General features: G+C 36.0%; 1 protein-coding gene across 1 annotated transcript in view; it reads right to left on the bottom strand.

Moving 5' to 3' along the window:
• Window positions 1–1,739: 1,739 nt before the first annotated feature.
• The window catches only part of GFM1 (G elongation factor mitochondrial 1), a 42,872-nt gene continuing 31,114 nt past the window's right edge, over window positions 1,740–13,497 (bottom strand). The window contains exons 14-18 of the mRNA XM_060149898.1: window positions 10,514–10,676; window positions 8,754–8,898; window positions 3,982–4,142; window positions 3,150–3,203; window positions 1,740–2,993 (exon numbers count right to left, since the gene is read on the bottom strand). Of these exons, the coding sequence (XP_060005881.1) occupies window positions 2,862–2,993; window positions 3,150–3,203; window positions 3,982–4,142; window positions 8,754–8,898; window positions 10,514–10,676 (655 nt within the window). The 3' untranslated portion in view covers window positions 1,740–2,861. The remainder of the gene's footprint in view (window positions 2,994–3,149; window positions 3,204–3,981; window positions 4,143–8,753; window positions 8,899–10,513; window positions 10,677–13,497) is intronic.

Genomic DNA, 13,497 nt, shown 5'->3' with positions numbered 1-13,497 from the left:
CTGTTCTGTGACCTTTCCTAACTTTCAAAGTGCTACAGTCGCTAGCATGCTGCCTGGCACTTATTTGAAAGGATAAATGAATCCATGCTCACAATAAATTGCCTGTGAAAACATGAACTATTTCAACGATGCATTACAGTTTTATTTGAAGACGCTTTAAGCAGCAATTAAAGCTCTAATTCAAAAATTGACAGTTCTAGCAATGCACGTAGATGTTTTCTACAAAGGGATATATTCCTACATGTCACAATTTACTACTTACCTGGTGGCTGCCTCACTTCACTGGCATCAATTTTAAGTCTCATCCAGATTTCAAAAGTATTAAAATCTGAAAAATCCTAAAATTTCAGTATTACATTTTAGTGACTTCACAACGTAAATCTAAGAGTAAGCAAGGAGGCAAGGAATAACAGAAAATTGACTGTACATCTTTAAAGATAAACTTACCAAGCTAAGAACCAATAGCCCAATCACTAACGTCACACAAAAGAATACTAATAATGTGACACATCTTTTGGAGGTACACGTTATACTGCAATGGTCTTTAACCTTGCCTGTATACTAGAATAAGCTGGAAAACTTTTGATCTTGATGCAAAGAATCAGAGTATCTAGGGGTTGGCCTGGGTATTTCTCCTTAAAGCTTCCCAAGTAATTTTTAAAGTGCTGCCAGGGTTGCGAATCAGGGCGATACTGCAGCAGGCCTAGTGCTGCTACCATTCTCCAACACAAATAATACTGTCTTTAAATTAGCCAACAATCATCCTTTACAATAGTAGTATAAAAGAAACCCTCATTTATGAATATTCTCATTAATTTTTTCCTTATACAGACTTTGGCTGGTATGTGGTCTTTACCAACTCTAACCAAACTAATGAGTTAACAAAAGATGTGGGCTCTGGTCCTGGATGGGTTCCTATGTGATCCTATTCTAGTTACTCCCACCAGCTGGGCCTGTGTCGTTGCCTGTGAAACGCTGGTGTTGTGTTAGATATCTCGACTCTTTTCTGGCACCGTATCTTCATAACCAAAATGTTTTCACAAGTAAAAAGCACTTCCAAATTTATCCATCTTAGTTCTAATATTTTTGACTGTTAGCAACAGCAAGAGGAACTGTGCTAAATTCTATGAAGGTATTTCCTCATCAGGAACAATATTCAAAGTCAGTGTGAATAGCATGAGATGCTGATGAAATGCCAAAGCAACACAATTTTTCAGGCTTGATGCTACTGTAGCAACAGACATATTCATGGGAAAATGCACTTGGCTTGATAAGTATCATAACTGCATTATCAATTTGAAAAGTTAATGAGCTGTGTGGTCTTAGGTAAGTTATTTACCTTACTCTGTGCTTTTGCCTCCTCTGTTACAAAATGGTCATAATAATAGTACCTAGTTTCATAGGGTTGTGAAAACTAAAATGGATAATGCATTTAAAGCATTTAACAAATGCCTTGAAAACATTTGCTCAATACTTTTTAAAGGTCTTTTTTCTAGGAACCTGAAGTTATAGAGCCAAATCTACAAGTCAAGAAAAACAAAGGAATTTAAGACAGTTATTTCATGTCTATTATCCACTAAGGGAAAGGACTAGGATATGTCTTTCACATCAGATGGTTTTTGGATGAAGCAATTCTGCACAACATGGTAGAACTCCCTGGCAATGTCCAACATTCTCTAGCTTAACATTTGTTCTTTCACAATCTCAATGAATACAATATATGATACATTCCAGCAGACTCTAATTCAACTAGCATTTAATAGGTGGATGAAATAGACTAGCCACCAACCCTGTAGGTTATTATTTCCAAGCTGCAGAAACAGTAAAATGAACATAGACAAGAATAGCATATGCAAGGGCCTTTTTTTTTTACCTCACAGGTCTGCAAAAAAGTAACATTTATACTCCTAAAAACAAGCAGTTCAAAATCTGCAGAAGCCACAAATTGAAGCAATCAGCTCTATATAAAACAGCTAGAAATTTAGCTAGCATTAGAAAATTTGAAAAGTGTTCTCCATTTCTTTTTAAGAAAACACTTTATCCCCGTGCCTCATTTATTTCATAATGAAGTTTGCACCTTTTCATCTCCCTCACCTATTTCGCCCCTCCTGCCCCTCCCTCCCCTCTGACCACCATCTACTGGTTGTTCTCTGTATCTGTGAGGCTGTTTCCATTTTGTTATGTTTGTTCACTTGTTTTGCTTTTTAGACTCCACATTTAAGTAAAATCATACACTATTTGTCTTTCTCTGACTTATTTCACTTAGCATGATACCCTCTAGGGCTAGCTATCCAGGTTGTCACAAAGGAATCCACTCTGAAACAAAAAAGGCGATGCTCCAAGAAGTGTTATGATATATGCAATTCACTTTCAAGTATACAGCAAAACAACCTGAAGAATGGACGTATGCAACATAGATGGACAACAGAAAAAGCAAATATGACAGAACAAATTATTATCCAATAAACACTTGACAAAACTGTTCATTGTTGAGTCTAGATGGAAGGTATATGGCTGTTCTTTGTACTATTTTTTCAGCTTTTCTGTATGTTGAGAATTCTTATGAAAAAATGTGGACGTTTATACATGTTCTAAGCTTATTCAGTATAACAGAAATAAGTATCTTCCTCCCTCAAATAAATATTAAATATATTTCAGTAATAATCATATTTTATTTGAGGTATAAAACCAATCAACCATTGAGACATACACAGAATTAACTATGATATAACAGAAGCTCCTGAATATAATAGGAAGGGCTTCTAAAATTACTTCTTTTCAGGCTGAATTTATTCCATGAATCCATTAACATATCTAAACCTTGCAGATACAGTTAAAGTTAGTCAACAGAGTGAGGAAAGTTAGTTCTTGGCGTTTCCTTTTTTTACAGGAAGTTGACCTGTAGCTTCCAAATACTTATTGATAAGGTCTTCTTGTGTAGCTGGTAAACATGGCTGATATCTGCAGTACTCCATTGTATATTCTCCCTTCCCCTGGGGGTTTAACACAAAAACAGAAACAAAAAGCAGATTTTTTTTTTTTTAACAACTATCAAGTAAAGTCATGAAAAGACAAGATTTCACAAAAATGATGATTTTGCAGGATGGTCTCCTTAAGAACACTGAAGTAAAATTTAAACACTTGCTTACCTCTGTGCATGACCTAAGTTCAGTAGAATAACCAAACATTTCATTTAGAGGGACCTGAAAACACACACAGTAGATATTTCAGCATTGCTTATTGAAAAATATTTGAGAAAAATACAGAGAAGACTTAGTCATTTAACTCCTTCCTTTAGACTCAGGTTTCTACTAACTACTCCTGGTTTAAAAGAATTAAAAGCCAAATAGAAACCTGTTTCTGTTTTACCACAGTAGAAACCCTATTTGAAAATAATTTCATTTGGCAGACACAACTAGAAACCCAATCTTTCAGTTTCACGGAGCAGACAGACACCACTAACAGCCGTCCCTCTCATCCCCACTCCACGCAGCTGCAGCTCAAGCACTCAAAAGTGTTTCTTCTGTGAAAATGTGAATACAACTTTCCCTTGGACTCCTCAATGATAGGCCATATGCCAAGGGTAGTGTCTTCTAAGAGGCCTTAGGTAACGTGATAAACCCTTTCTCCCATGAGATTTAAGCAAGGGACAGGCAAGGGAATTAAATATTATCCCAATAAATTAGAACATAATAAAACGGCTATGCAAACAAAGCTATAATGAGAAAGGTAATTATGCATCTAAGAAAATGACATACTCACAAAAGGCCTACCTGAAATGAATCTTATTTTTAGATTTTGCACTTAAAGAGATACTCTAACAGCAAAGTACAGAAATTGCCACATACATATAAGCCACAAATTCAACACTCAGCCATGGAAATGTGCCAATCTGCTCTACAATTTCCAAAAACAAAAGCTAACTCTGATTTCCTCTTGTGGATAATAAAAGCAAGGTTGTCAGTGACTAACAGTACTTACATCTGCATATAGTGTAAAATAGTCCTCAATTCCATCTTGTCCCGTGATTATTCCATGGCGCCGGTTAATCCCTGCAATCACTGGTCCCTGAAATTCATTTGGAGCTACAACTTCCACAGACATAATAGGTTCAAGAATACATAATGTGGCATTTGCCAGGGCTAGGGTTTGAAAAAAAAATAAATTGGTTTATTAATCTTTAAACAAACTGGAACTCTTTCCTATCCACATATACAAAAGGGAAATAGAAAGGGCTCTCCCAAAGGTACACACATAAATGATAAGGTTAAAATATGTGATCTGGACTCATTTTTCTAGTAGCAGCAGCAGTCACTCTTCTAAATGGAACTTACAGTAAGACATACTTAATTCTAATATTAGTATGTCCATTACCATATTTTTATCCTAAAAATCATTAGGTTGCAGAAATAATATAAAAGGGTCTTAAAACAACATTCAATCAAGTCCCTTCCCATTTAAATTATGCAGTTGAGGGTTACTAATTCTTTCTGAAATCCTTCGGGAATAAAGACACTATCTGTTAAGCCTCTGACCAAGGTAAATCAATTCTTTCTTGCTGGTCCCTGGCAGACAGTTACTTATACATGGAGACAATAATCAAGTCATGCCTGAGATATGTCTAGGCTAAACAATTTCAATACCCGATTGAGAATTAGAAAACCAAGTTTCTAGTTTCTGCTCTGCCTCTAATAAGTTATATGCCTTTTGGAAAAACACAATCTGTCCAGGTCATGTTTCTTCACCTACAAAATAAAGACATCGGCCTAGATGCTAAAGGCCATTTAAGCACTAAACCCCAATGTGTTTTTTATGTGTGTTTTTTTTTAATTAAAAAAACTTATTTTTTTAATCCCACTTAGTACATAACAAGAACACTTCTTACTGTGACAAATGCTGACTGAGATTGAAAATGTAACAGTGTGGAGAGAATATAAAAAAACTTCCAACACTCATATTTAATTTGGACATTATGATAGTGTGGAATAATACTTCAGCCTCAGACTGGATGAATTATCTTTAAATAAAGACTTTAAGCATAACATGAAAAGGTGACAAAGAAAATGTTGTGTTTTAAAATAATCATAATTTTCCAAGCATCAATTTGTTTATAATAATCTAGTCAGCAATTATTCTTGTATATTCATTAAAGCACTTGTTCTAAAGACACTATTAGTTTAAGTGCAATAATTATAAGAACAGCCATTTAATATACTTGCATTTCTTTGAAATGTTTTCTAATTCAAATCATATCTTAGCTCAGACCTAACTGACTCATTACTCTTAATTAGTGAATTTTGTTCTGAAAAGAGGAATAAATGAACTCTGCAGACTCCTAAGTTTCATTAGCTAAGCCTGCAGAATTCTATGTAGACAGCTAAAGCAGTAGACTAAAAACTCTAGACTGCAGAAGAAGCTCTATTTCTTGTTAACTTCTTGGGTTACCACAACAGCAGAGCTTCCTTGGCTCTAAATAAATGTAATTAATGCAGAAGAAGGTACCCGGAAAGAGAGATGTGAACAGACATATTAAAATTTAGTTACACATCATCTAGTGTTTTCAATAGGTCAGTGATATAAAAGAGCTAGAGTGTGAGACAGTCATATTCTAAAGAGAAAGAAGGGGCCAAGTATACAGTGTATAGTATATAATTGTTGAGGAGGACCTGTCCAGTTCTCGGTTTCATATTCCCTCACCCTGCTCCTTTCAACTCCCTCTTTCTTCCTAAATCCACCTTCTGATTCACCTCACCCTTATTCATGCTTTTCTCTGTCCCATTCCATATGACAAGATACCAGAGCTAAATTCATCCTGCCATTTTTTAATAGTCACATGGCAGCCAAGCCCTACAAGCAATTTTTCCGGAAGTAGAATAAAAAGCAAGTGAAAATACCCACACCATCACAGGACCTTTAAGCCAAAGTGGTGCGTAGAGACGGTAATGTTTCTATTTCAGCCCCCTAGGGATAAAGTTGATAACACCAGGCTGGGTGCTAACAAGGTGGTCAAGGGCTAGGCTCTGGTCTGGGTTTAACTCTCGGCTCCACCACTAACATGTAACCTTGGGCCATTTGATTGACTACTCTTGAGTCTCAATTTTCTCAACTATAAGGCCACTGTTGAAGATAAGATATGATAATTCATGTACTCAACATAATACACAGCACAAAAGTGATCAATAAGTGTTATTATGACCACTCTGAGACCAAAAGCTGGCAAATGGGTGGCACTGCACAGTGCTAGGTCAAAGGTAATGTGAAGGGAAGAGGGATTAGACTTCACTATGCCCAAATATGTGTGTGCAAGTGTTTTCAAGTACATTCTCATCTAATACTTTGGCATTACTATCTCCAAACAGCCTGGACTTGCCCATTTCCACAGAGTTAAGTATGAAGTAGAGCCAGCATTCAAACTCGAAGCCCAGGAGATCAGAAAAGGCACACTGCTGAGTAAAATGAGCTAACATGACTCTGGGTAGGCCTTTATTTCTCTTGTAGAGTAGCTACAAGTTCAATGTTTCTGCAGAGACCAAGCACAGCGGTCTAAAAATTGGCCATAGACAATGATGGCAACGGTTAACATCCATGGGGTGAAACAGTCCCTGAAAGAACATTCAATTTCACGTTTCAGTTTTAGTTACTGATTAATCTCAGGGGCAAAGTTTACATTGTGACTGAAAATAGTTCCAGTTTTCTTTTTTTTTTTTTTTTAATGAAAACTACGTGAGAATTTGAACGATTTTTCTTCCAATTTTGATAATAGAGAATAGCTCAAAAGTATAAGCTAATCTGATACTAAGCTCATTTATCAACGTTTTCCACCCTAAAACTCTCACATGATAATCAGTGGAGGTGTATGCATGCATGAAAAGCTGATTTTCTTAAGAGCCCAGCAAAAATTTCCTTTTACCCTTTTATTTTTCAGTCATGGAGAAATAAGAATCAGATGATGATTCAGCAAAGTAATTCATTTTTCACACTTGCAACCTGTTTATTTGCACATATTTATCTGGCAAAAACCCAATACTCCTCAATTCAATTATTACCTGGTGCTTTTCCTTTGCACCCCACCAGGCAATCATCACACATAACAGTATTTGTACACTTAAGTATTTACAAACTGAGTGTACATATTTACCTGTTTAGTTAATATGCATAGACATACAGTCTTTTTTCATGGCTATATATGTGTATGTTATGGGCATATAATCTATATTTATTTATATTTCATACAGGTACAATTAAAAAGGTTGAGGCTCTTTGTTAATTGATTTTACCAATTACCTTGCTTTATGTAACCTCTATCCAGGAAAGCTACCAATTTCCAGTCAAGAACCAGCATAGAACAGTTGGTGATTTCTAATTTGTTTTAACTATACTTTAAAAAAGTATCACAATGTATACATTTATCAAATCATTACTTTAAATATTTTACAGTTTTGTCAACTGCTCAATAAAGCTGAAAAAAAGAATATGAAGTGATTACAACCAATTTGCCAGTTTAAGATTTATTAAAGTGGTGAACCCCTAGAAGGCAAGAGGCAGGTGTTATCAGTACAATCTGAATCATGCCTAATAAAGTCTTATTTTCTTTGTGACTTTATTTCCCTTTTTCCTATTAATACAACTGACAGACTGTGACAAGGTTTCTAGATCATAAATTTCAAATGCATTTTTAATAGCTAGCTGGCATAAAGAAAATGGAGGATTCTCTCACCCTTTCACAACTGAGAAACAAACCCACAAATTACTAATGGCTCCCATTAGTTTAATTAAAATAAGGAATTAGCAACCTGGTCAAGGGATAAGCAACCTTCTCCAGCCACTGCCCCACACCTGGTCACAGATGCAAACAGACCAAAACCAACGAAGTCCAAAATTCATACAATAACATCCTGATTTTCCGAATGTCTGGAAATGATGTGTTAGGATTAATTTTCTGCTGTCTATTTTGACCCTCTTTGACAAAAATATCTCTGACATGTTTTGTGAATCATAATGTAATTCTCTGCAAAACCCCACTTATGGACATAACTAATGAATTACAATATAACGGATATGGAAGAGATGACAAAGAGAATGAATTTTCTGGCTCCCAGTTACAATGTAAAAGCCCCCAATGTCAAACTGCTGTGCCGTCATTTGCTTTTCTCTCTTAAAAGCAATGAATCAGATATATCTGCAATTGCTTAGGGTTCTGTTTCATCAGGGTTTTAATAGACATATTATTCTATGTGGGAAAGGTTGACAATTTTAGCAGTTTAACAAGAAGTCTGCACTGAGAATAAGGTTTACTGAATTCTTTCAAATGCCTAAAAGCCTACAATGTCATATATGAAAAAGTTGTTTACAAATTTATAGATTTTTCTGACATCTGAATAAATCACTAAAAACAGGATGACTATAGTTAATGTTTCTTTAAAATAATTCGGAGCATTTCTGTCTTCTCTATTAAAAGTAGAACTTACAGATTATCTATGAATTTAAACTTACAAAAAATGCCAGGTAATTTAGGAGAACAAAGTAGGATTTTAATTTTGTAAGAAAGAAAACACAGTAATCTATCCTCACTTTGATTCTATGAATACTTGCCCAGAGTCTATCCATGTCCCCTGGTGTGCTGCTTACTGCTCTGGTGGGGTGGGGGGGATGGGAAGAAGACCTAACCAACACAGTGCTGCCTTCTGCGGCTCTGATGGTCCACCAGGGAAATAGATGCACTGATGTGGTGGCAACTGCTAGACACAGCGTACCTTGTTTAAGAGCACCTTCTCCTGCGCGGATGAAAGAGATTTCATTGGAATCCACCATGTGATACGCTCCATCTTGCAGCACAAACCGGAGCCCAGAGAGCTTGTGACCAGACAGAGGGCCCTTCTCGCAGGCATCCAAAAACCCCTGTTAATGAATGAACACAACTTCTGGAGTGAGTGGGTTTCACTCACAGAAGCATTATGAAAAACCCCCAAATGTTTTAGTATTCAGAAGTGTAACATTTTTATGTATGCTATATTTCATTCTTTAAAAAAAAATTTTTTTTTTAAGTTGAACAGCCTATTTAAGTATTATTATTGTGGAATCTAGATGAGCAATCCCTTGCAAAAGTCTATTACTTAAAGGTGAGAGCTGGTTTGAAAGTGATGCTGAGAGTGCTAGCAATCACTTTCTCAACCTTTTCTTCAAGAATTACTAAACTCTCATGATGCATTACAGAGACAGCATGATCTTAATTTTACAAGGAGGAAACAGAGGAAAGGCAAATCTAAGAAATTCTCTAAAATAAAACTTCAATCAAAACTGACATCTAATCAACAGCTGTGTCTTAAGCTCCTACTATATACCTATCACTGCTCTGCCTCATTGGCAGATCACTACCTAACAGCTTTAGTGTTATACAATGTCAGTAAGAACTAAAATTAAAAGCTGATTTCATTTTTCCAAAGCAATTCTTTTTTTAAAAAGCAGCTTTATTGAGGTATAACTGATATACAATAAACTATACATATTTAAAGAGTACAATTTGATAAGTGTGCAATTTTTTTTCCCATTCAGTCACTTAAATACTCGTAGAGCTCCTACAATTCAAGATAGTTTTTCATGGCAAGACAATCACACAGCTGCACATGTAGTACAATATATTTCTGACATTCAAAACTGTAAACTCTAAATGCTGAAAAATATCTGAGCTTTCCTTCACTTACATTAATCCTGGAGAATAAAAGATAATTTAAAAGTGTGTGAATGACAAACTACTGTCTTGAAATAAAGTATAATGAATGAAACACACTAATCACAAAAAATGCTACCAAAATTAATGCTGAAGCCAAAATTATGATCTGTTAATAAAGATTTCTAAGTTAAAAGGTTAAAAAAACCTAAAAATCTCAATCTACAAGAATAGACAGTTGCTAAAGGTTTACAACAGTCTTAAAGCCAGTTGACCTAGAAAGCCAACAAATCACTAGTAACCCATTATATGTGCAAATCACTTCACAATTCCCGAAGAAATATCAGAGTCTTATCTGATCCTTCAGTTTGTGAGGGGTTCGGAACTAAGTACTATATGCTCAGTTTACAAAAGAAAGTGGCTCTGAACACCATGATTTACCCAAGGGCATGTTAATCACTAGCAGAGATGAGGACAGCACCCAGGTGTTGGGAATCTTAATGAATGTACATTCTACTACAACAGCACACCTAAAATTTTCATAAATCCCTAACGCCTACTGCAAATTTCAAGTGCTGATTATAATCAATGAAGTAGTTTCAATTTATCAAGAGAAATACAATAACTATGATTAAGAAACAGAATGACTTCCCCTCATCGTCATAGCATATATTTATAGCTCTTGAACTTAATGATTCTAATCAGATGGAAAGCTTAATGAGAAAAAGCAGAACTGTAATGAAAATGAGCCACCGAAAACAATGTGATAGCAATGTGCTTTGATACCTAATAGACTGTTTTTGATTTTTTTTAAATGCCATAAAGTTTTTGTTTGTTTGTTTTTACCTTTTCTACAGCAGGCACAAATTGCTTTGGAACATTTGACCCGAATGTTTCATCTGAAAACTCCAACTTAGTGTAGTTCTCTGGGTCCAGAGGCTCCAGTACACCTATCACTTTTCCAAACTGGCCTGCACCACCTGATTGTTTTTTATGTGTAAACTCAAACCTGAAAGTAATTTAGGAAGAAGAAGAAAAAAATCAACATAACATTATATAATCACCAAAATGAAATAACTCCTACTAATTTAAATGAAAAACCACCTCTCATCATTTTTACTTTTTCCTTCAAATACGATGGCCTTGCTATAAAATTATTATAGAATTTATTTAAAAAGTAATCCTGTCCTTTCTGTTCTTACTTGGAGGTGAGGGTGGGGCACACCACCAAAGTAATCCATGGTTTTAATTCTGCTAATTCTGAATTTCACAAGTAGAAAGTAAAAGTCAACAAATTAAAATAAAAAGTCTGTGTAAGGTTCTTATTCTATTAATAGTAATCTACATTCCAAGAGCTTACCCATTTCTTTTGGAATGCCTCCCTTCCCTGGGACACAGTGTTCTCTCCTTAAATCTCTATGAGGACAATTACCTGAAAATAGGAGCTATGCAGTTAGTTCATTGAGATAGTTGCTATTTGATTTTACAACTTGTACACTATGGACTGAGAAAATATGAGAGAAGGGAGTTTCAGGCGGAATAACTAACACCTGAAAATGATTAATGGCAAAATGATCACGATTAACATAAGTCATTCAAATAGACACACAGGGCTTCCCTGGTGGCGCAGTGGTTGAGAGTTCGCCTGTCAATGCAGGGGACACGGGTTCGTGCCCCGGTCCGGGAAGATCCCACGTGCCACGGAGCAGCTGGGCCCGTGAGCCATGGCCGCTGAGCCTGCGCGTCCGGAGCCTGTGCTCCGCAACGGGAGAGGCCACAACAGTGAGAGGCCCGCGTGTCGCAAAAAAAAAACAAACCAAAAAACAAACAAATAGACACACAGGTCAGTGTTTACTTGAAACTACTAATGACAACATAAATAGGATGAAATAATCACCTTACATGTAAACACAGGCTACACAGGCTACAATATCATTGAAAAAACATTTCATGAGTATCTACTGTTTGCAAGGCATTTTTCCTTTAAACTGAAACCTTCCTCAAGACCATAAGATGTAAGAAGCTGGCTGCTATCAAAGGTGTCTGCAGATAACTGCAGGTAAATGGGCATTAATGAGTGTGTGTTCCTGCGTACAGATCTGTGAATGGTTTGGAAGAAGTAAACAGCAAATGTCAGTAGATGTCAGCTTGGAATAAGCAGTTTCCATAGAGAGCCTTAGCGTGAATGTGCCTGATGAACTGCCTTTAAATAATCTTCCAGCAGCCAAGAGCTTCAGGATAGGCTGGGAAACAATGCTGAACGGTTGATTTTCCCGGGAGAGAAACAAACAGCTATCAGAACCGAGAGCAGGAAAAGGAGAAGAGAAACAACTGCCAAATCACCACAGAATTACTGAAGGGATTCCAAAACTGTGGTCCACTGACGTATTCTCTAGTATGCTCAAATTCTCTGAGACATTTCAAATTTTGTTTTCAATTTGACAATAATATGACATACAGCATACTCTAGATCTGTGCTGTCTATATGGTAACCACTAATCATGGATATTTACATTGAAATTAAATAAAATTTAAAATTCAGTTCCTCAGCTGCACTAGTCACATTACAAGTGGTCAACAGGCAGGTGTGGAGAGTGGCTACTGTCCGGGACAGCAGAGCCAAACATTTCCATCACTGCACAAACTGCTACTGGACAGCAGTGCCCTGGAGGGCCAGATCACAGCTAAGCAATCCCTGCAGTTTCAGGGTCCATGGCTGCATTTATAATCAAGTGGATGCCAAATAACAGGACACTTATGTGCCAGGCTTGTGCTAAGCACTTTTTATGAACTGTCTTACTTGTTCTTCACCACAGACCCCAGGAAGTAGGCACTATTTTTTATTATTATTTTACAGGTGAGAAACCTGAGGGTCAGAAAAGCTAAGTGACTTGCCAAACGTGATATAGCTCTTAAGTGGCAGAGCCAGGATTTGTACCAAGACCAACACTCTTAATCAAACATGTTTCTAAAAGGCTAATAAGAATATAAACTGATTTAAGCTGCACACGATGCATTCACTTCAAAAGCTGTTAGAAAACACTGCACAGAGAGATTTTACTGTAGCTTAAACAGAGAAGTGGAAGAACTAAGACATCACTTGATAGGCACTGAATAGATATGCTGAAGGCAAAAGAATCCATGCTCCTGTGGTCAGACCACTGGAATTTTGTAAAAGACAGTTTCATTTTGACAAAACATCATCATCTCTCACATTAAAATTACTGTTAATTAGAATTGTGTTGGTTTTATTGTATACCTCTGTTTTGTAGATTTATTTTGACTTCATAGTCTTATCAAAGTTGCAAGCCATAGGCGTTTTTACTTAAGTTTTATGTCCATACAATTATTTAAAATAATAATTTAATTTGCCCGATCCCAGAGACCCATAATAATTTTGCTACTTTCAAGGTAACTCATACATTATTCAAGTTTGCAGATAATGATCTCTTGACTTACCACTAATGAAATTTTAGTAAGTAAGATTTCAAGGACTCAAATATAGGAATAAGATTCTCTCAATGCAGTTTATTTACTTAACATCTAAATAGGCAGTTTAAAAATTTTAATGTAATAATTATATTTTAAAAAGAGCCTAAATTGGTATGTGTACTTTTAGTAAATAAATGCCTGATATGTCACAACCTCTGTTACTAGCCTTGATCTACAGAGATGGTAACTGTATCCGTAAAGCTTCAAAAGGGTGATTTCATCTAGGAAGCTCACATATTGTACTCCTCACAACTCTAACTGGTAATAAAACAGATGTTAACTAGCTACTTGTGAAAACTTCATTATCAGCAAAAAGCTCTTTCTGGGTAATTAGAATG

Source organism: Lagenorhynchus albirostris, chromosome 5, assembly GCF_949774975.1.
Source record: "Lagenorhynchus albirostris chromosome 5, mLagAlb1.1, whole genome shotgun sequence".
NCBI lineage: Eukaryota > Metazoa > Chordata > Mammalia > Artiodactyla > Delphinidae > Lagenorhynchus > Lagenorhynchus albirostris.
Note: the sequence above shows the minus strand (reverse complement) of the source record. Positions and strands in the feature narration are given on the sequence as shown.